The sequence below is a fragment of the Tachypleus tridentatus genome, chromosome 7 (assembly GCF_004210375.1).
Source record: "Tachypleus tridentatus isolate NWPU-2018 chromosome 7, ASM421037v1, whole genome shotgun sequence".
NCBI lineage: Eukaryota > Metazoa > Arthropoda > Merostomata > Xiphosura > Limulidae > Tachypleus > Tachypleus tridentatus.
In genome coordinates, this window is record NC_134831.1 from 69,459,960 (window position 1) to 69,482,298 (window position 22,339).

The 22,339-nt window shown below is 31.9% G+C and overlaps 2 protein-coding genes across 16 annotated transcripts in view; both read right to left on the reverse strand.

The window, feature by feature from the left end:
* Positions 1-713: 713 nt before the first annotated feature.
* LOC143255913 (uncharacterized) lies at positions 714-5,378 on the reverse strand. The gene has a single exon (XM_076512334.1). It carries the CDS (start codon positions 5,277-5,279, stop codon positions 4,833-4,835), a length of 447 nt encoding a protein of 148 aa, XP_076368449.1. The 5' UTR covers positions 5,280-5,378; the 3' UTR covers positions 714-4,832.
* LOC143255909 (trafficking kinesin-binding protein 1-like) overlaps positions 714-22,339 on the reverse strand; it is a 70,527-nt gene continuing 48,901 nt past the window's right edge. For 9 of the 15 annotated variants that reach the window (XM_076512320.1, XM_076512321.1, XM_076512323.1 and 6 more), the window contains 6 exons: positions 20,476-20,727; positions 14,671-14,909; positions 8,177-8,329; positions 6,284-6,386; positions 5,807-5,999; positions 714-5,523 (listed from right to left, as the gene is read on the reverse strand). In XM_076512320.1, the coding sequence (XP_076368435.1) occupies positions 5,374-5,523; positions 5,807-5,999; positions 6,284-6,386; positions 8,177-8,329; positions 14,671-14,909; positions 20,476-20,727 (1,090 nt within the window). In that variant the 3' untranslated portion in view covers positions 714-5,373. The remainder of the gene's footprint in view (positions 5,524-5,806; positions 6,000-6,283; positions 6,387-8,176; positions 8,330-14,670; positions 14,910-20,475; positions 20,728-22,339) is intronic. The other 6 variants (XM_076512329.1, XM_076512330.1, XM_076512317.1 and 3 more) reach the window with 3 other exon arrangements.

Below are 22,339 nucleotides of genomic sequence, written 5' to 3' on the forward strand. Positions count from 1 at the left end.
CTAAGAATTTCAACAATATCAGTTCATTTTCCTACAAAAACAAGTACATAGTATTGACTGAGATGACTACATTTAAACATAAACATAAAATATAAAAACATACCTTTTTCTAAAAACAAGATATAAAACAGTCTGAGGGTATTTATTAATTTCAAGATTATACTTTTTAATCATTAACATTTCACCTTTTAACATATGAGTTATGTTATAACATATACATTTTCTTTGTAGTGTTATTCAAGTTTCATAGGCATAATGAGGAGATTTCAGAAGTTCATTTAACCTGATATTACATTATTTCATTGATGCAAGTAGCAAGATGGTCAGTACAGTTGAATTTATAGACCACCTTGTTGTGTGTAGAACAGAATGTAATAATAATTTTGTTCTCTTTTTCACTAAGCTCCTGTCATACTATTACAAGTCTACTGATACCTTTGATGTCTAAGTCACTTGAAATACATATTATTTTATTACCAATATGTTTAAAAAATACTGACTCTAAAAACGAATTATTTTTCATTCAAAATCATTGCCCCCCAAAAAAACAAAAACAAGACCAAACCTTCTACACTTTAAAAGAATAATGTCTTCATGAAACAGAAAGTTTAGTTTTACTACTGTCAAATAGTAATGTTTCATTATCAGGAACATCTTTTGCATATTCAAAACTAATTACGTTGCACTCTATTCATTGAAACTCATGTCACAAATTCAGTTGAAAAACTTTATTTCTGTTTATCAACTGGATACAGAACACAGAGCAGTCACTTATGTGTGTGAAATAGAAACTTTTCTCATGAGGCATTATTTACCAAAAAAACAACTTAATTTTTATAATGTTTAAAAGTACAAATACTTCAAACATATTGAACATACACACAGTGCTGGCAAATATTATCTTTAATCAAAAAATAATTTTCAGAACAGAATTTTACAATCTTTGGGGCCACATCTCTACTGAAATTCACATTTGCAAACATTTCTAACAATTCTATTTAGTTAATATTTGTTAGTGGTAGATTTATTCAATTTATTATTATTCTAATTAACACTGTGGGAAAAAGAACAGTTAGCTATATGTTCTGCTAAAGCTGATTCTTTTTTACTCTTTCATAAGTGGGTTATGTTTTTGATGGCTGGCCTATAAAAGTTTCATCACTTGAACTTATGTCAGACAACTTTCTCATTGTGAGTCAGAATTAATCTAGATCCCAGAATCAGTGATCTCCATTCACTGGTTTCATTTCTTTCAGAAAAATAATTTTTATTCTTTGCTTATGTTTTTCATGTAACATTATTTTCACATTATTCTTCCTTTTAAATTATAGTATCTAAGAAATCTGAATCCTTAATCTATTTTACTTCAAGTGTAAATTCTATTGCAGGACTCACTGTATTCACAACTGCTAAATTTATTGTTAAGAGAGTGTGTTTTAGTTGGTAACTCTCACACCCTTATTGCCAAGAACTTTTAAGAACATATTAAGAAACTTCAGGAGGATAGCATGACATCAACAAATCAATTGGCATCATTAGATGTAGTTTTCTTATTTACTAATATTTAAGTAGTGATGTTTACTTCATAATGATGGTGGGTCTTTGATCCACCATAATATGTAGACACTTCCAATAAAGCCTTGTTGCATGAACAAGATCTTTTATGGTACATTGTACTTTTTGAACAGTTCAAACTGAGTTTGTTTTCTTGATAAATGTTTACACACAGGTGTATTACTGTTGTTTTAACTCATGACACATTTCACAAGAAGTTGGAGCATACTCACACAAGAACATTCTTACTGTGATAATATATTATTGGATTTAAGCATATGTCGTTACGACCCCATGATTTTTAGTATAATTTTTATGCCAATTTCAGCCAATCCTGCTAAAACAAGGTTGAACACATAAGATTGAGCGGAATGCATGTGGTTTAGCAAACATAAGCTATTATCCATTCCCTAGTTTAGATGAAGATAGGAATGTGTTGCTAAACCAAAAATCCATACATCAAACTGCCCATACTGCAACACTTCAAATGAGTTCCTTACAGTTTAAACTTTATAAAATTTTGGAATTTCTACAAGTAGAAATTTAAATGTTTTTGTCCAAAACACGTTGCAAGGACCATAAATTCAGTAGAAAATTAAAAAACAGGTTGTATCAATATGTAGGTATTAAATAATAACATAACATACACCTACCTGTCTTTCAACCCAGTATGAGGAGTTTGCCAAACATTTTTAAATGTTTGGTTTTGGTTTTTGATTATTTTTTATTTATTTTTAAAGTTTATTTTGTGACACCAAGTGTCACAGTGGCTCCAGAGGCAAGGGATGCCACCCCTTTCATTCCCAAAATTCAAGAATACTGTAGCCTAATTTGTATAATAACCTAAAACACTTAATATATAATTCTGTGTGTCATGTTGAACTTCATTCCATAATCAATTCAATACTTTCATCACATTCTTAAAATAAAATTGTGTTAACAAGTCTGGAACACTAAAAAAAAAACTTGTAGCTTTTTAAATGGAATACTAAAGAGCCTTACATTTTGTAGTTATACTTTACTAAACTTCAGTTTTTTTTAAAACTTAAATTTTATACTCCTAACTCAGAATTTGTAGAAAACGAAAATATTAAATCAAAACAGAAGCTAAGTGTTTAACCATGTTTTTTTTTGTATTCTTTTCTAAACATTAAATTGATTCAGAAGGTACATAAACACTTCATCACACTTACTCTAAGACAGAACATAAAAGTAGTTACACCACAGTTACACCATGATCACTGTGAAACAAAGACCTATTTAGTCTCGTAAAGTTGACAACACAAACTTTTACATACCTTGGCTGAAAATTAATTATTTCCTGATAAGTGTTTGCCAGCTTCTTTAAGTTACTCAACAGAGTGCAAGCTAAATTAGCAAAACACCAGATTTACAAGTTGCATGAGTTTAGTGAATGTAACTAGTCAGCAATTATGAATTTCCAGAAAGTGTTACATTTTTAAAATTTCATATTTTTCTTAAAATACTATCAAATTTACATTACATTTATGATAATAATTACATTTCCTGATACGAAAAGAGAAAAAATAATAATTAATTGAAATAAAACCTAAAACACCTATAGTGTTTTGTTTTTATTCATTATTATTTTAAACTTGGGGGGAATCCAACTGAAAGATGGGAGAACAAGAAATTGGACATGGATGAATTGACTACTGTAATATAGCTTTACCCATAAATGTTGTGCTTACATACATTTTTTTAAATAACTTGTTTCTTTGTTGTTTTTTTACAACTAATATCAACATTTGTAATCATGTTTGTTATTGACAGTGCCCCTTGAAAGCCACTGGCTAAACATTGTTAATTTTAGTTTCCTATAAAATGATTTTCTCTTGACAGAAATTATTTTCCTTGACTTTCAAACAAAAACTTGCCTGTGAGCAGTCTAATTCAATAAATGGTTTTCTGGCATTTTGTAATTTGTAGAAAAATATTTGAAAAAATGAAGAAAACATAAAAAAACGATGGCCCATGGTCAACAAAGCTGAGAAACTATGGATGCTTTATTTACTTTTCATTTTTACTTAACTGTGCCAATTGTTAGACAAAAACAAAGACATGATGTCAAAACTCATTTCCAACTGAACTGAACAATCGGTAACAGTTCAAGTCCTTTGGAAAGTGATGTCATGGTTATAATCCAATACGATTTAGACACTAAATTTTCCTCTGCATTTATAGTAAATGCTAAATGAACACTGAAAGAGCAACTTACCTGGACTGGTAACAAAACTACCAAATAATTAATTCATCACTTTGAGGTAATCTACTCTTAAAGACATTCAGAAGAATATCAATCATAAAACAATTTGAATACAGAAATCTTCAATACATATTTAAAATACTTATAAAGAGTTGGTCATTACATCAAAAACTATAGAAGACAAGTGAATCTTACATTCTATAATCTTAAAAAGTACTAAAAAAAACCCAACAAAACAGTATAATAACAAGAAATAACAACATCATATTGGCTGCCTTTATTTAACTTCGTATCTCTCATTGCTCAGCTGGGCTAAGCACTCTTGTTAGTGTCGATAACATGAAAGGAAATAAAAATTCTGACTGCTCTGTGCACACTCTTATTCTGATAAATATTTGTTCCCTATAATTTACATTTTCTGCAATACTGCTGGTCACTACTTATAAATATCCTTTTGACTGTACTACATCAGTGTCTACTGTCTTGTAATTTTTCTTTTCAACCTTCAAGCATTAAACGTGATCACAACCACCTTATGAGGAGGAAAAACTTGACTAGTCAAAACGTACATTAAAAGTAAAAGGGTAAAACTCATTAGTTTCAACTGGACTTTAGAAATGCAATAAACCTAAAACCAGATTTACTAGACTTACTCTTATGTTTTAGGTATACTGAAATGTTAAACTTCTATAGTAACTAGCTCACACATTTGCACAGTAAAAGCATACACTGTTTACAGTAGTTCATTTATAACATAACCATTGCTGATAGTTTTGATTAATGAGAAAATATTAGCACAATAGCTTTCATTATTTATAGCATAACTTGCACTTATTAATCTAGTTTTTCCAAATAAATAAATAATGTAAAATTAACAGCTTTGTGTTACCCTACACAAATTACCTTACATAAGCTACACATTAGTACAGGAATCTTGGATAATACTATATCTAGGAGTATTTCAGAAACTACTATTGCAACAGCACCAAAATAGTAAAACTATGCTAACTTCTAGTTAACAGTAAACACTGAAACATGTTACAGTAATTAGCTAGGTAAAGCCTCCTTTCCTGAGTGTGCGAAGTGTTTCCAAGGTACCAATGTGTTGACTTCCAACACCAAACCGGCGCAAGCTGTTAATCTGTAACAAAGGGTTAGGCATACGAGACAGTGGTGGAGAGATAGCAGGGGTAAGTCCTGCAGCCTTTCCAAACACCATGGGGGGAACATATCCCCATGGATGAGACAAAGTAGACACTGTTGTTGGTAGAGTTTTGAGAGGCTCAAGTCTTCCTTGGGTATTATCAGACTGATGTTCTAGGATCTCACTTTGTGGTTGTACACTAGCAGTCAGAGTGAGAGGAGAAGAGTCTGGGATGGAGCTGAGGCCATAAGGTGAAGGCATAGGGGATCTTCGAGAACTTTGTGGATAGCAAGTAACCCCACAACCTGTTGTAGTCATGATGTTCTCCAAGCCAATTTGACTCAACTTCTCCATTAGGCCAATAGTAGGATTACATAATGAACTCACAACTGTAGTTGATGTCTTATCATCTGTTGTCAGAGTTCCTGATGCCACAGTGGTAGAAACACTACCTTGTTTCTCCGGAACGAGGAGTACGAAAGAGGTGCAGTTTTCGTCTTATAGCTGATCCAGTTAAAAGGTTTGGAATCTTAACAAGGCTATAGGGAGGTGGAGAACCCTCTGGTGATGGCGTAGGAGTTGGAGTTGGAGAGACCTCCTAGATTTAAAAACAAAACAAAAAAAACATCCTTGTGAAATAATATCCAATAAGCCACATTTTTAACACTTTGGTTAATGTTTTTAACTTTTCCAACCAAAGTGAAGCAAAACTTGCAGATTATTTTCTCTCAGCAATTTTTGTTGAAATTTGGATTGGTTACTTGCCTGAAAACAAAATATCTCAAAAATTTACATTCTCTACTGAATTATCTCCTATTCACATCTTAAATTTTATGTGAGAAGTAGTATTATTTTTAGCTACACCAAAAAACTGTTTCTACTTTACATTTTACCTTTTCCTGAGAAGTTGAAGCAGTAGGTACAATGGCATGGATTCCCCTTTCATTAAGTACCTTGGCTAATCCCAACATTGTACTGTATGTGCTAGTTGCTTGTTCATGCCGTTGGTCTGGGCTGTTCAAAGTGGAGGGAGGCTGAGACACAGCCCTCACAGCCAACTGTAATCCAAGGTAACTACCCAAAAAAAATGTTAGGTTTAGATACACAGAGAACTTTAGAACATCTCCAAAAGAAATAAAGATAACAGGATGGTACATAGACCAAAATTACAAAGAGAGTCATTAAAACAGCTCCAGTTGAATAATTGCTTCAAAACAGATCACTAAAAAAGGAAATATTAACAGGACAGCAGACAATGAACAGAATATTATTAAATACACAAAAAAACTAGTAAACAGCTGTCCAAATGTTACAGTACTACATTACATATAGCAGTAAAAGACACTGAAAAACATTACGTTGGTGTAACTTGTGTCTGATCAGTAGGATGAAGAACTGTGGAATTTGTATACGTATAGACAGAACAGGTGTTGACAAAACTTTTCCCAGGATTGGAAAAATCTACAATAAACAGAAATGTTGGAAAAATTACTAAATAGTATTTTTCACATTGAAATTAACACAACTACTGCACAAAATAATTCACTTTAGTTATATTTGCTGAATCCTTGTTTATGTTAGAAAGTGCAGTTCCCTTTCCCTACAATTTTTTCTGTTGAAGCCTTTACTGATTCCTTATCTATGAGAAGTATTTCTATTCAGAGTTATGAACTTCTTTTTTCTAGAATCACATTATGGTAAATTTATACTGTTAGTTAAGATGATTCACAATTACTCAACAAATGGATTTTAATTTTTTTGCTTTGTTCAAAAAAAAAAAGATATTTTACATTTTCCACAAGTAAGCAGTGCTACACTAAGTTACAGGGATGGTGTATTATACACTCACACATCTGAAAGCAAATAAAATGAAACTTAACACTTTCTTTTTTTAATTACTAAAATAGAATTATGATTGAAATGATTTATTAAGTTTATAGCTTCTCAGCTAGCTGTTTATAAATATATTAAAACGAGAAAAAAGAAACTTAACAATAAATTGGAATTTAACAATAAGTATATTTTGATATTAAAGATCATTTTCATGAAAAAAAGTCACAAACTGTTTTTTCAGTTAAAACAACTAAAAAAATGTTCTATTGCACTAAAACAAGCTGTACAAAGTACAATATTTACTTGATAGTTTGGGTACTTGAGATTAATGAAGCATTTTAAAATTTGAATAGGGAAATTTTTCATTGTACATAGCACACACACATAAACAAGTTAGCATTTGTTATATTTTAAGCTTACTAGATAAACAGGCCGATTTTCAGAAAACAAACAGATGCAACAGTAGTGAGATTTGTTTTTTATATTCTAAAGTCAAAACTATTAAATGTACTGCTTGAATATGATAAATGTAACATTACTATTCAGTGAGTAAGATTTTGAGTAACCAGAATATTTAGTTCTCATGTACTGTATTAAATATCCTGGTGGACTTTCATAGAATAAAATTTCTGTATCTTTCAAACAGGTACAATCTATAATTAAAAGTTTCAGAAACAAAACAACAACATCTAAAGAAACTAGTCAAAAACCTTCAAATCTGTAGTTTGTTCTCAAGAGTTCTAAATTTAATATCAGATTCCTTTAGTTATTCACTCCATGAGATCAGATTAGTCAATCTCTCAAAAAACCATAATTTACTGCTAAACCACTTTATTTTCTTTACAATAAGAAAGACTGATTATAATTTGTTCTATTCAGTGATAAAAAGTACTGAAAACACTAAGTAACAAAAAGACTAAAAGAAAATGAAAATCCTGTAAAAAACAAGGAACGAAACGTTATATTTTCATGGTATGACAGATGTATAGTTAAATATAAACCAATACATTGTGATAGATAAAAGTTCTAATAAAATGCATTGGTTAGAGACAAGACACTTTGGTTTTGCACAGAAATGAGTTAAACTCCACCCACCAACCCCTCCTCCATTTTTCTTTGCCAATAACACTAAAATGTTACATATTGACAAAGTGTATCAATTTTAACCAGTCAGAATTATTATTTTCTTATAAAGTTTTAAATTGAATATATAGATATTGAGCTGAATAGCAAAGAAATCAAACAACTGTTCCTAATATCCTACCACTAAATAGATGATTTACTAACAAGGTAATTTGCTCTAATTTTAGTCTTTGTTATGCAACAGAACAATGTCAGTAAAATCATTTTCATGGATACCTTTTTTTTCCTACAAGATTTAGATAATGTATAAAATATAACCTTTGTGAGGATCCTACCTTCATCTTCCTCCAAATCACTTAAAGTGAAGGTTTCTGGTTCTAGTTCAGGCATACGGTGATTGCCTTTAATCTGTACACCAGGTCGATCTTCAAATATTCCTCCTAGGTGAGGTGTGGCAAGCTGTTGCCAATGGTGGAGAGTTTGTGAACCTATATGAAAAAAATTTAAAACTGAATTTTGTTTTATAATTTTACTTCAATTTCTTAATTAACACAACTGTCTCCAAAGTAACATTATATTACCTCACTCATCATTCGACTAAGTAATTATGTGTAAAAACAGAATTTATATTACCACATAAAGCTAAGTGTACAAATTCATTAAAAAATTAAACACCAATTGCATCTATTCAGGTCAGATAGAAAAACTAATTATCCAAATCATGATTAAATCAATTGATACAAAAATAATCAACTGAGAGAAAACTGTTTCTGATATTACTATTTTCAACTACCCATGTCTCATGCAGGAACAATCAAGTTTAATATTATCTGTTATGAGCCTAATAATTAATAAATCAGCAAATTCCACTAATCACCTAATTCTGTATAGATACACTTGTGTTGATATATAAAAATCTCAACACTTTAATGTGATTATTCCACAATAATAGTATATACTTTGCGAACACAAGGCATATTTGCCTTTTTTTTTTTTATCAACACATCAGTAGCAAACCCAGTGCCAGATAAACATTGTTTTCACTACTGATCAAATAAATAAATCACTTACGTTTCTAAAAAACAGCAACTCAGAATAACCTTCTTGTTACTGCCATTTTGTTAACATTTATTATAAGATCATCCAGTAAAGATAAATGTTTTGCAAAACCTGAAAGATGTAGGGGGGAAAAAAAGTTTATTTAAAAACTATTAAATACAGATTTTGCTGTGTTATTCTTATGAGATTGCTTTCACACCACTCTTAACTGTACATATTACACTTACTTAGTACAAATACCAAAGTTCAAATTTATTCCTATTTTATGAATGTTTGCTCTAAAACATTATAAATATCCCAAGAGTCCTGTAGTATCACTGACATTTTTGTTTTGCAAAATGTTACACATGTTTATCCATAGATGCTCTGTTAGCCACATCCTAACAACCTTCATGTTAAGTTACAAGCAGGTCACTTTTATCGTCGATAACGATCCACTTTTATTATACAAATATCTGATAACAGAACTGACTTCAGGTGTATCTAAATAAATATTTGTTTTCCTCCACTTATTATAGCTTTGCAAATGACACACTAAATATGTAGCGTTTATGACAATGGTTCCTAACCATTTTAAGCCTGAAGCTTTCTTCATGTATACTGTATGTGCAAACACACACAAAGAGGTTTGGATCATAAAAATGCACCAACCAACTTCACAGTTAAGTAACCTGTGGTTAATATTAGATTTTGTTTGATGCTGGTGTTTCAGTGTTAACTCTCTTGACACAGGCTCAGTCACTTTCACCAACCATGTGATCTCTTTGTATCTCAGAACAGCTGGTATGGGTATTAACACTTTTATTGATAAGGAGAGAACAACGTTTTGACCTTCCTAGGTCATCTTCACCTAACCTAGCCTTTTCTTAACCTAAAGATGACATAGGAAAATCGAAACGTTGTTCTCTCCTTATCAGTAAAAGTGTTAATACCCATACCAGCCGTTCTGAGATACATTTTTATTTCAAGTGGGTTTTTCGTCATCAAGCATGTGGTCTCTTTGTACATGTTTAAAATCTTTATAGTGTTAATATTTCTAACATTAAATATTTTGAAAGTATATCTTCACCAAATCTGAGTTCTTTCTGTTAACATTTTAAATCTTTCAGATAATCCATAGGATATAATGTTTTTAGTTTCAAAATGTAGACGTTTTCTCATTAATAGATAAATAACATTTTATATTTCATTTTACAAAATGAATCTACGTAAGGAATAGGGTGAAAAGTATTTAGAACAGGCCATGTGAATAAAAAAAATCATATTTCATAGTGAAGTATTTTTAATAAACTAACAAATATATTCAGCATTTGCTTTGAATAGTCCATGTCCAAAGTGATTTTCCAGTTAAGATTTAATATTCCTCATCTCAAAAATATGATTTTTTTGTGTAATCCCTAAAACCTTTTAAATGCATTTCAAATGCTTGTATTCAGTAGCACTTTTTTTTCTTTTCCAATGGTTACAAGGTCAATCAAATTGACCAACACCATATAGTTAGATTGGAGAAAATAAAATGTTAAAAAAAAATAAATCTAAATTACCCCTTTCTCTTTCCAGAATGACTTCAAATCGTAATATGAAGCTACATTTGTTTATCCCAAGTAGCTCTGTGCTGGTAACAATATGCATCTATTTATAATTAAAATTTATTGTTTTATTACCTTTTTGATTACACTTTGAACTGTATAACTACTAAATGCACCACTTTAAAACTCTAGGGAAGCATGCCTCATGAAACATTATTATTTTTTTACCTAACATAACCTAATGTGATCCCCGTTTTTTACACTTTAGTTACTTTAATAATAATAAATATGAAAAACAAGAAATAACATATTACCTCGTCTTCTTTTTATTTGTTGTTGATTGACAATGACACTTAACTCTACTTTTTAGTATTAACGATAGTAATGCACTAAATATTTATTTAATTAAATAAAGCAACAAAGAATGTAGATCAATAACATGCAAAAAGTAGACAAATTACCCTAAATCTCAACATTCTTCTAGCTTTCTAAATATGCAACAATAGCCATTACAAATTTATCAAACTAATCATCAGTTTCCCATGGGAATGGAGCTCATACTCTGAGTGACACTGAATATTTGTTCAGAACAAAACAAAATGCATCATATGACAGAAGAAAAACCATGGCTTTATATTGGTTACAGGCAATATATAACTGAGTGTAAAAGGGAGTTATTAACAGATCCTGAAAGAGAGGTAGTAACAGGTGGAGTATGATTTTCCATTTGATAGTTCTATAACAAAACAAAATTCAAGGCTATAAAAATTATGGTTGTCTGACCAATGACAATTTTTAGTGAGAAATTTGCATTTAATTTTATACTTTTTTAATCAAGAGGTAGGGAATAAAACAAAGACACAGAAAAAAATGTTTCACATGTGTAACAGTAGGGGAGGTTCAGGATTTTTTCTAAATGTTCCCTTTTCAGATTTAAGAGCTTAAAACTTGCATACTATTAAAATAGAGGTTATAAGTTAAGAATTTATGCTATACTAATTGACATAAGGTAAATAAAAAGTTTAATAAAATTTGGAATGTTTGTTTTGTTTTGAATTAGCGCGCAAAGCTACACGAGGGCTATTTGCGCTAGCCGTCCCTAATTTAGCAGTGTAAAACTAGAGGAAAGGCGGCTAGTCATCACCACCCACCACCAACTCTTGGGCTAGTCTTTTACCAACGATTAGTGGGATTGACCATCACATTATAATATCCCCATGGCTGAAAGGGTGCGCATGTTTGGTTTGATGGGGATTCAAACCCACTTTCCTCAGATTATGAGTCGAACGCCTTAACCCACCTGGCCATGCCAGACCCAATATGGAATGTAGGAAACTAAAACCTTGTATCGTGTGGTGACAGAATTACACCCTTGTGCAAATTAATTGAAACAAAATGGAAAATTACAATTTTTTCAATTTTTTTTGTTTTATTTCTGAGAATCCAAAAATTACAAATTAATACATGATATGACCGCCTTTATTTTTCAGGAGATCATTAATCCACTTTGGCATCGACTCTACGAGTTGGCTGCAATCTTTACTAATTTTTGGATCGCAGTACCACACCTCAATTATGACCTCAATTCGCTTATCTTTCGTTGTACAGTCTTCTCCCCGAGATCTTTCTTTACAAATCGCCCAAAGATTTTCAATAGAATTTAAGTCGGGAGAGTTTCCAGGCCAGTTCAGCACCTTTATTCGCATTGTAGTCATAAAATTCTCCACAAGTTCCCATGTGTGGCACAGATCCAGATCTTGCTGAAAAATGCCAGATCCATCTGGAATTCTCTTTTTCAATTCTGGAATGACTCTTCTCTGCAAAACTTTGATGTACTGTGGTCCTTGCATCATACCTTCTACAATATGTAAGCCTCCAATGCCATAGTAGTTGAAAAATCCCCAAAATATCTTCTTCAAGGGATGTTTTATGAACTGACTGATGTGAGATTCTCAAAGTTTCTCACCTAGAGATCTGCAAACATGCAGACTTATTTGACCCTGTATGAAGAAATAAGTCTCGTTACTGAATAACACTTTTATCCATTATTCTTGCATCTAGTTCTTGTATTTCAGACCCCATTAATACCGTTTTTTCTTCATTGAGTTGGTAAGAAGTTTTTTGACTGGTCTCCTTGCCCTTCTAACGCAATTTCGAATGACGTAATATTCCTCAAACTTTTGTCATATATCCCAAAAGAGATTGACCATACTGAAAAACACAGCTAATGATGCTGTCTGTGTGAAAAAATGACTATTAAAGGAAATCAGCGGGTTCAGCGAGCCTACAATGGCCGCCATGCTGAAAATATTGTAAAATGTCCATTTGTTTCAATTAATTTGCACAAGGGTGTAATTAAACTTGCATTTTAATACACCAGATTAAAATGATAATTGCCATTTAAAGTATTTCTCAGAATTTGTGTCACAACCAGGATACGTGAAAAGGTAAAACAAAAAGAGAAAGAAAAATCATTAAAGAAATTAAGAAAATGTTTTTATTTTTAAATATTTTAGCTTATACACACTAAAACATATCAGCTAATTAAGAATTTCTACAAGCTAAAGAAGTACTATTTTAAAAAAAAGTTTTAATTGTCAATGTTTTAATTAATATTTTATCTCCTTTCAACACTCCAGGCATTGGTAGAACAAATTTAAACTTTGTCTATGAAACACCTGTGCCTCCATTAATGTTATAATATATATTCACACAGTACTTGGTTTGCAAGTTTGGTCAACATTCATTCTACAGTGAAATATCTCCACAAGGGGAAGATTTTCTACAAATAAGTGATTTTTTTAAAGTCAACCAAGTCTAAAACTTTACAAAAAATTCCTGAAAGACAAGATGTTAAAATCCATCCACTTAATCTTGTGATATCCTGTCTAATCAATCAGGGTGGACAGACAGTGGAAAAACAAATATGTCGACATGACATAATTCATCTTGTAGCTAAACTTCCCTATGGAAGAGTAAACAATGAAAAATCAAAACAATTAACAGCATTGATAAACTGGAAGATCAACTGTATGAAACTATTATCTCAATGGTTGTATACCAGTTTTACCAATGAAAGCCAGTTACAGGAGTGTTGACTCAATTAACAATACATATCTGCATAATGGTTGTTCACGGTTCAGTTTAATATTGTTCTGCATATACACAGTATGCAAATTGATTACACCACCATTCACTAATACTGATGCTAGCACGTTATATACCTAATAGATTCTTCATTGAATATAAGCATACTAACTAATAAAATACTTAACTAATCTATTAAAAATTATTAAAAATGTGAGCTAAGACAGTTCTTTTATTTAATGTTACTATTTAAAAAAACAATTATGGTTAAATTGTTATAACTTACAGATTATATAATCTAGTTTAATGATTTGTATTGTTGCTGTTCATTCTCTTTCAGTATTTTATATGATGCTCACTAAACTACAATTTTCAAGTTAAATCTGCACTTAAGAAAATTTGAGATCGATTCACACATCTCTCAAAATACACACACACATTTCAACATTCAATATCTTCCTTTTGCTAATGATATACAAAACATTATTTAAAAACATTTTTCTGCAGACACATTGAGATCAAATCAAATTTCATACAATTTTTAAATATGAAAAGTTTTTTACCCCTTCTCATGAACATTCAAAGGTGAACTGCCTTTAGGTTTAGTAAATGTTAAGTAGGTGCATGTTGTCATTACTTCTGACCTTACTCTTACAAGGCATGTTACTCACACATCAGTGTACAATTATTTTAAGTGAAGCAAAAATCCTTTGAAACTAGTCTTTTACTATTTTTTTTCAGTGATAAAAATCAGCTAATGCAAGACAGTTTCAAAATGCAGTACATTAAAAATATGTTGTTTTTTTTCCACTTAATTAATAATTTGGGTTTTGTTAACAGGTACACATTGATGTAAAATTGAATAAAAAATTTCGTTTGACAATTTTTACTTTAATTTTTAAAATTGCAATATTTATTCCGGATAGAATTTTGGTCAGAAATATTAATACAACAGCAGTCAGAGATGGTTTACAGAAACAGCTGAAAATTATATACTCAAGTACATTTGAGATTTATTGTTGTACTTGAAAGTGCATTTCCAGATTCAGTAACGTAAGGGAGCTAAGGATTCTAGCAAGATCTGAGAGTATATTAAGAACAAGTTCATAATCATGAAATATGTAAATACCTTCAGGACTGCAGACAAAACTTACCTTCTAAAGGTTTGATTATCTGTAGCTTCTCTGGTATATGGTAGCGACGAAAAGCAGAGGAATTAGCTCCATACTGGGGACCCAACATTAGAGAGTCTGGGGAATGATAACGAATGAGTGCAGTTTCATCTTCACTCGACGTGTCTGTGCCTGTTGCGACTCCACTACTCATACGACGAAGAGCTGCTTCAAGATCAGTTGAACCAGGAGCTCCAGGCCTTCCCAAACTGCTGATAGACCTAATAGTGTAAATGGTAATAGGCTCACAATATTATACAATAACAAGGAAAGAACTGCAGTCACCCAACCAAAACAAATCAAATTAAAACAAGTTAGTACTAAAATAAAGTTTCATTGCATAAGGTAATATAAATGTTGCTGCTGAAAGTTAAACAAACCTATAGCATGTTTATAATAAGGCTATGATGTGTGTGTGTGTGTATTTTGTAACATGAAAATACAATGATGTCAGCTTCTACACCAAAGACAATGAAAGCATACAACAATAGCCATTCTAAATTTATTGTTTAAAATAAAAAAATGTCACACAAGTAACAGCACCATCAAGAATAAAAGATTATTAATGATTTGTTTGTAAGAAGTATTAATTTATATTTTTAATCTTCCAGTTGCAGTAGATAATAGAGGCATCAGTGGCTGTTTTGGTCATCACAATATTTGGTAAAACATAAAAGACATACAAACTGCCATTCCATAATAATTCAATGTTAGAAATTTTATATAGTATGAAAATGTCTAAATTATGTTTATCCTGCTATCAATTGCATGTAGAAAACTAGAATGTGATTTTTGAATGAAATGAGTAGTCAACAAAATTCACTGTTGGTGTACTATGTGTCATTGTGAAAAATGATGAAAAGTGGCTCTGCAGAAAGGAAGAGGAAGCAAGAGCTGGGATGGGTGGGATCATGAGACAGGAATCAGTGCCGTGTTCTGGTCTTACTGAAACAAATGGGCCAGCAGATGAAAACGGGTAGGATATTGCAAGACCAAAGCTACTCTCATCTCCAAAGATTCCAGGATCGTGTCAAATATGGAATGTCTCAAAAACAGGGCCATCTGAATATCTTGTAGATAGAGTTGGGAGACAGTTCTGTGGCAATACAGCATCACAACCCCAAAGGTCCCAACTATAATTGAACCACATTTACAAGGCCAAAGCCAAAGATAACAGGCCAGTCAATGCAGAAATGAGAAGTGAAAGAATATACCCAGAAAATCCCATAGGGTTTCTGTAAAGAATCTTAGGCAGGAGAGAATCAAGGAGAAGTATTACAAGAAAGTCATCAAGATAAGACAAAGATGGAAATAATGGGATTGGTAAGATGAACAGTGGATTTGGATCCTACCCCCAAAATAGGCAAAACTGAACCCAACAATTGTTGGTCCAGATATGGACAACCTGTCCTATGATAACAAAGAATTGACTGATATGAAGCCTGTGGAGGACAAGGCATAAAAATGCCATCACTTAACTTGAAGGCAAAATGCTCATTGGGAACTCAAATATCAGAGGACAGGAGAAAATTAAATAAGGCTTGAAGATAGAATCATGTAACAGGAAATGATATGGGTCATAAAAAGCAAAAGCAATAAACAAAATATCACACCTGAGAAATGACATCTGAGAATGTAAACGAAGCCATAACAACATGTAGAGGTAGAGTTTGGGAAAGCACAGCAAATTTGGGAGGAGAGAAATGAAAAAATCCTATAGTCAGCCTGGTCGAGCTCAAAAGGCTCAGGAGGAAAAGGGGCAACAGCAGGAGACAAAGGTTGTTCCCTATAATGTTCAATATCCTGGCATATAAAGGTGAATAAATCCCCCAACGAGTCCCCTGCACCCATGTCCTGAAATATATCATCACTCAAATGAGATGAACCTGAAGAGGTAACATTTACTTCAGAATTCATGCTTAATAGCAAACAAACAAGTGAAATTTTGCATAACAAAACACGTGTAAATCAAACACTTTCAAAAATAAAACGTAAAAAATTTTTTTTGAAATAAATCAAAATAAGTCAGATCACTTCAAGAAACAAGGAACACAAAGAAATACATCTGAACTCAAGCACTGTCATATGAGAAGTAATGGTTCAGCACTGGTCTGTAGAAAGAATCACATGCATCACGTGATAGCGCTCTCCAACTGGAGGAGATAAGATGCATAATAATATGCATGAGACATGTTGGAATCTTTGATTCCAATAGGAGGTGTGTGTGTGTGGAATGTTTATGGCATGCATTATAAAAAGAGAATAGAGAACAGTAAAAAATGGGGAAATCTAATCTTGTGAGAAGAGGAAAAGACCATATCAGAAAGCAGCTGTATTAGGGTGCATCAGCAGATAAAGGATAAAAATTAAAATGTCCCAATTTTTTTGCTCAGTTGTGCCACTGCATGAGAAAAGAACATAGACAAAGTTTCATTTCAATCGCGAAGTATTTAGGGGTCGTGCATATCTCGCAATGTCCACTATTTTCCTTAAATTTACCCTACATTACATTGTTAATGGTAATTAATTTATTTAAAGAAATTATTTAATATTTATTGATTATACAATTAGCAAAAACATAACTACTTGAAAGAAAAATTTATTTGATTGAAGTTTTATCTTGCCTGCCCCCTTCGCATTATGTTCGCCGATGTTCTTCTGCCACCTGAATCATATACTGAAATTGATCTTCGTTCTTGTTGCAGCCCTTTGCCGTAAACTGTTGAATTAAAGCTACTCCTCTTTCAGCTGCGTCATTTGTCACAAAAAGTTTCTTTACTCTGTCCTTTCCTTGTTTGTACTCTTCGGAGGTGCTCCACTCTTTCGATGGTAATGATAGAAATGCGCTACTAATATCCAGATGGTAGAAAATTTTCTTCGTTGCCGAGGTAAAAAAATCTGGAAGTTTTCTGGAAACAGCATTGTTTGCAGCATCAACTGTTAAACGTGGAGTTGGCCTAGGAGATCCTTTCACGGTATTCATATTTGAGACCATCTTGAGTTTGTCGCTATTCGTTACACCGTCATCAAAGAGCGCAAGCCCAACTGCAACCTCAGATAAATACCATAAATGCTGATTCATTGCCTTTGTACCAACTTCCTTAATCATATGATTTTCATGCAATGCAAGATCCTTGAGTAGTGTAAGGTCCTTTCGAGCTGCCACGGAAGCATCCTTAGCTGTAAACCATGAGAGCAAGTAATGTTTAGTTATAAAGACACACAAATTGCCAAGTTTGCTGCAGAAATGTGTGTCAAATGAAACACGAGATGAAGCAGGCCGTGGTTGCAGTCTACCAAACTCCTCTTGGAACATACAAATTTTTAGAGAATATATTGCTCGAGCCATCCATCGTGCACGATGTACTGCACCAGAAGTACGGAAAGAAACTGAAGAACGTCCGTGTGGAAGAGATCCAAGAAAAATGACAGCTAATTCCAAGAGCTCTTTATAATCGTCCCATGGTTGATGAGGTTGAAGAAGATTCTGACAAAATTGAATAATATCATCTTTCCAAGGCTGTATTTGGAGTGGCATTGCTTCTACTGCTGTTATGTACTTAGTTTTATTAATTTTAGGCCAACAATCTCTAAAGTTTAAAAACAAAGTAATATCTGGACTTTTTGATGTCTCTATCATGAGAGTAGAGAATACAGCGCTCAGAAGAATCTCCAAAATGTGATGTCTACAGGCAAGGTGCAAGAGCTCACGTTCAAGTAACATTTCAATCCTCAGACAGACGCCAGATTTGGATCCTGTATTGGTCACCGTGGTGTCAAAGCAAAGCGATTTAATTCTTTTACATTCCATTCTACTAAAACTGATCCGATCTCAGAAGCTAGTGAACTTGCATCCCCACTATCAATCTTGGGCACTGAAAGAATCTTCTCTACACCTTCACCCCGAAACTAAAATTGCCAAACGTTCGATCTTCTCTCTGCCAACCAAGTCAGGCATCAGCTTACCATCCCAATGTAATGTCAAAGGAGCGTTTGGAGAAAAACTTTCCTTCAATTCAGCTGCTAGAAGAGTACGGTTAGTAATTCGTTTCCTCTTTATGGAACTTGGGCTAATGGCAAGATCCTCGATATTATGTCCAATATGAGCTGCAAAAGGAAGCAAAAGTTGCGCAGCTTTTCGGTCACTGATCTGGATTCTGTCTAAAGCCGAAGCTAGCCTTTCACTAATGCTAACTTTTCGTTTGGTTCCGGAAGCACGTTGTTATTTTGTGCGCATTGCGCAACCCCTAAATATTAATGTATTGGATTGATTTTTACGCTAGCATATTTTTTTCATTGAATGGAATCAAATTATAAGCGAGCGACTGAGTGTCACAACATTTTGTTTTTTGACGCACCCTAAGCTGCATAGATGGCAATGATAATCGTATGATAAGTTTCAAAATATAAATACTTAAACAATTTCCTGCATTTGTAATTACACGTACAGAAAATGCAAAAATCTTGAATACACATTTCTGTGACTGTGTGACAGTATTTTGGGCCATAAAAGAGTACAGAAATTGTAATTGTACATAATTTTGGACTTATGAAATAAAAACCTGTAAGACATGCAATGTTTTGATACTTATTTTTTTTACAATACAACAAGTAAATTCAAAGTCATGAAGATACCAGACCTTCACAAGTTATTAAAATTTACTTTTATATCTTTGTTCTATCCCAAAGTTGGTAATTTATACTTTGGAAGCCTTCTGATGTATTTTCCCAAGCACACATCAAATTTTTTTTCCTTTTGCCGTGTTTTGTCTTTCTCTGCCAGAATGAATTCAAAAGTTACTACTCTGATTTTTCCAGACCTCTCCAATTTATATTTTAATTTATTTTCCAATGTATGACTTTTGACAGCTATACAATCACCAACAGAGTTCCATTTCTTCATCAATGACATATAGAAAATAGAAATTCCTGTTCATTTTCATACAAGACTATTATTTTTATTCTCATTTATTAGCTGTTGAAGAAATCTTTCTTTATGTGCATTTTAATTTTTAAAATTACAACTTCGTGTTGCTACTTTCTAGATAAAGTGAAATTTGTATTATAAAAAAGGGGCATCCTCTTGGTTAGCAACAGATAATACTTTGTCTTTTGTGGAAAATCAGAAGCAACTGTAAGAGTAAGCATCACATATCTTGCTTATGTTATACAAGAAAAAGGAACTTTGGATAAAATGTTTAACTCTTCCTGTCACAGCAAATTATCCAACCATCCAGTGTTCTTAAACTGATAGTTTAAAAAAATATTAAACAGTCTTTGTCTTTGCACTTATTAAGATCATAATGAATTAGTATCTTTCCCTTAATTAATAATTTTTCTTATATCTAAAATAGCTCACTAATAACCTGTTTAATTTATTCACAACACTCACACAGTGTCAACAGCAAACATTCTTTCTGATGTAAAGAATATACAATATATTACAGCAAAAGACAAAAGAGTAGTCCTACCCCTCTCAGTTTTTATAAAAAAAATAATTCTTTTAAACTTTAATTTTAAAAAATGTGATCAGTAACTGTTGTACAATAAATGTTTTAGTAATTTTACAACTTTATCACTGTGATAAATTAAACAGAAGAATGAGTTTTAGTTGCATAATTAATAGTAAAATGAATCTTTAAACTTTCTATAATACTGCTATGTATAAAAGAAATGTTTTATATTATTTCAACTGCATGCCATTTAATATGTAAACAAAATATAAATTCAATATCTGAATATTGGAATAGTAACTCTTGTTAAAAGAATATGTGAAAATGTACATACGAGAACTGGCCATCATCATCTGTCTGGTAACTGTCTGCATAGGCAGATTCTGAATCAGACAGAGATCCGTCATTCATAAAAGATGTTCTAGACCATACAGTAAGTGATGCTGGTTGAGAGGTTTTGGGTGGACATAGATGTGGACTCATGTCTGGGGTGTATGGTGCCCTTCCCGAGTCCTGACGTCGAGATCTGATAAATTTTGATTTTCCAGCTACCTTAACTGTTTGGAATACTCTCTTATTACGGGACCTGACAAAGAAGATTTATCAACAATATTTTAAAGGCTCCAGAGAAATATATTTGTTATTTATTAAGTGCTGTAAAAAACCAAGTACATACAAACATGGTAAATATATAAGCTAGAACTTTTGCACTTTGTGTTAAAAGAATAAACTATTAATCCCATACATCCTGGTATTTTTTACTGTGTATGACACACAGTTTTAGTGTCTTATATTCAAAATTATATTAAACTACCTTTTTTTGTGTTATTACAATTAAAATAAATAAAGTACAAGTTTTAAGTTGTTGATTCTACAAAGCAATAGTTTTAAAATATTCTGAATTTCCCCTAGTGTGACACTTTCTCTTAGCATGTCATCATCTCCATTTTATCCACCACCCGTCCAAAACGCACAAAATTAAATGTAAATTACGCTCTATAAAATCTTCACGCTCAGGTACAACCATTTATTAGTCAACTTTATTTGGTTACAAAGGTATTGAATAGAAAATCAGACCCCAACTGCCACACCCACTTTTCACATCCTCTCTTTCATAATATTTAAATAGTTCACTGTTATGTTTAATTATGTATTACCTATAACCAACAGAAACTCAAGATTTTCATCTATCAAATAATATGTTGCATAACATCACGTTTTGAATAGCTAAATGTAAATTTCGCTCAGTGTACAAACAGTTTTCACGTGAGAAAGTTAATGGCTAGCTTGCATAAATTTGTAATGATTTTTGTCGCAGAGCTAGAAAGCCAGAGGTTTTTCTACCTTTTGCATGTTATTAGCCTGTATTGTTTGAAGCATTATTTTATAAAATAAAAATTATTCATTGCAATGCTATGAGTAGAATTAAAAATTAAGGTTAACTCTCTTCAACATCCAGGAGAAAGAAAAAAAGGTTTGATAAATACTTTATTTCTTGTTTTTTTCATGTTCATCTTTACCTATAATTATAAAAGCAACTAAAATGCAAAAATAAGGATATTTTTAGGTTAGTTAAGATTAAATTTACTAAAGTAAATAATAACAATGTTTCACCAGGTACACACACACAAGATTCTTGTGTTAATTGTAGTAGCTTGTGGGTAATGTAATTTGATAGTGTAACGTTAGCTGTATGTGTCCAGAGTGATTTACAACTTAATGGTTCAGACAGTCGTTAATCATGGTTCAAATGACAATAAAACAAAATGTAATTAAAAATGTATACTGTAATGAACTTAGGGATAATTAAAACAAACAAATATGGTTTTATATTACAGTATGAAATTATTATGGAAAGAACAAAAGGGTAATTTAGACATATTTCGATTTTCTTTTTAGTGGTTACAAAGTCAGTCAGATTTAACATTCCATTTTGAGTTAGGTTAGAAAAAATAAACTATCCAATTTTACTCAAAAAAAAAAGTTTGAAATGTATTTAGGAGGTCTTAGGAGATACACAAAGTTTAAGAGTTTTGAGATAAGAAAAACTATTTTTAATTTTAACAAGAAAATTACTTTGCACATGAACCATTCAAAACAAATACTTAATATATTTATGGACAACTATTTTATTAGAAATAATTCACTAAAAAACTTGACTTTTTGCACATAAAAGATTTATAATATATGAAATACTG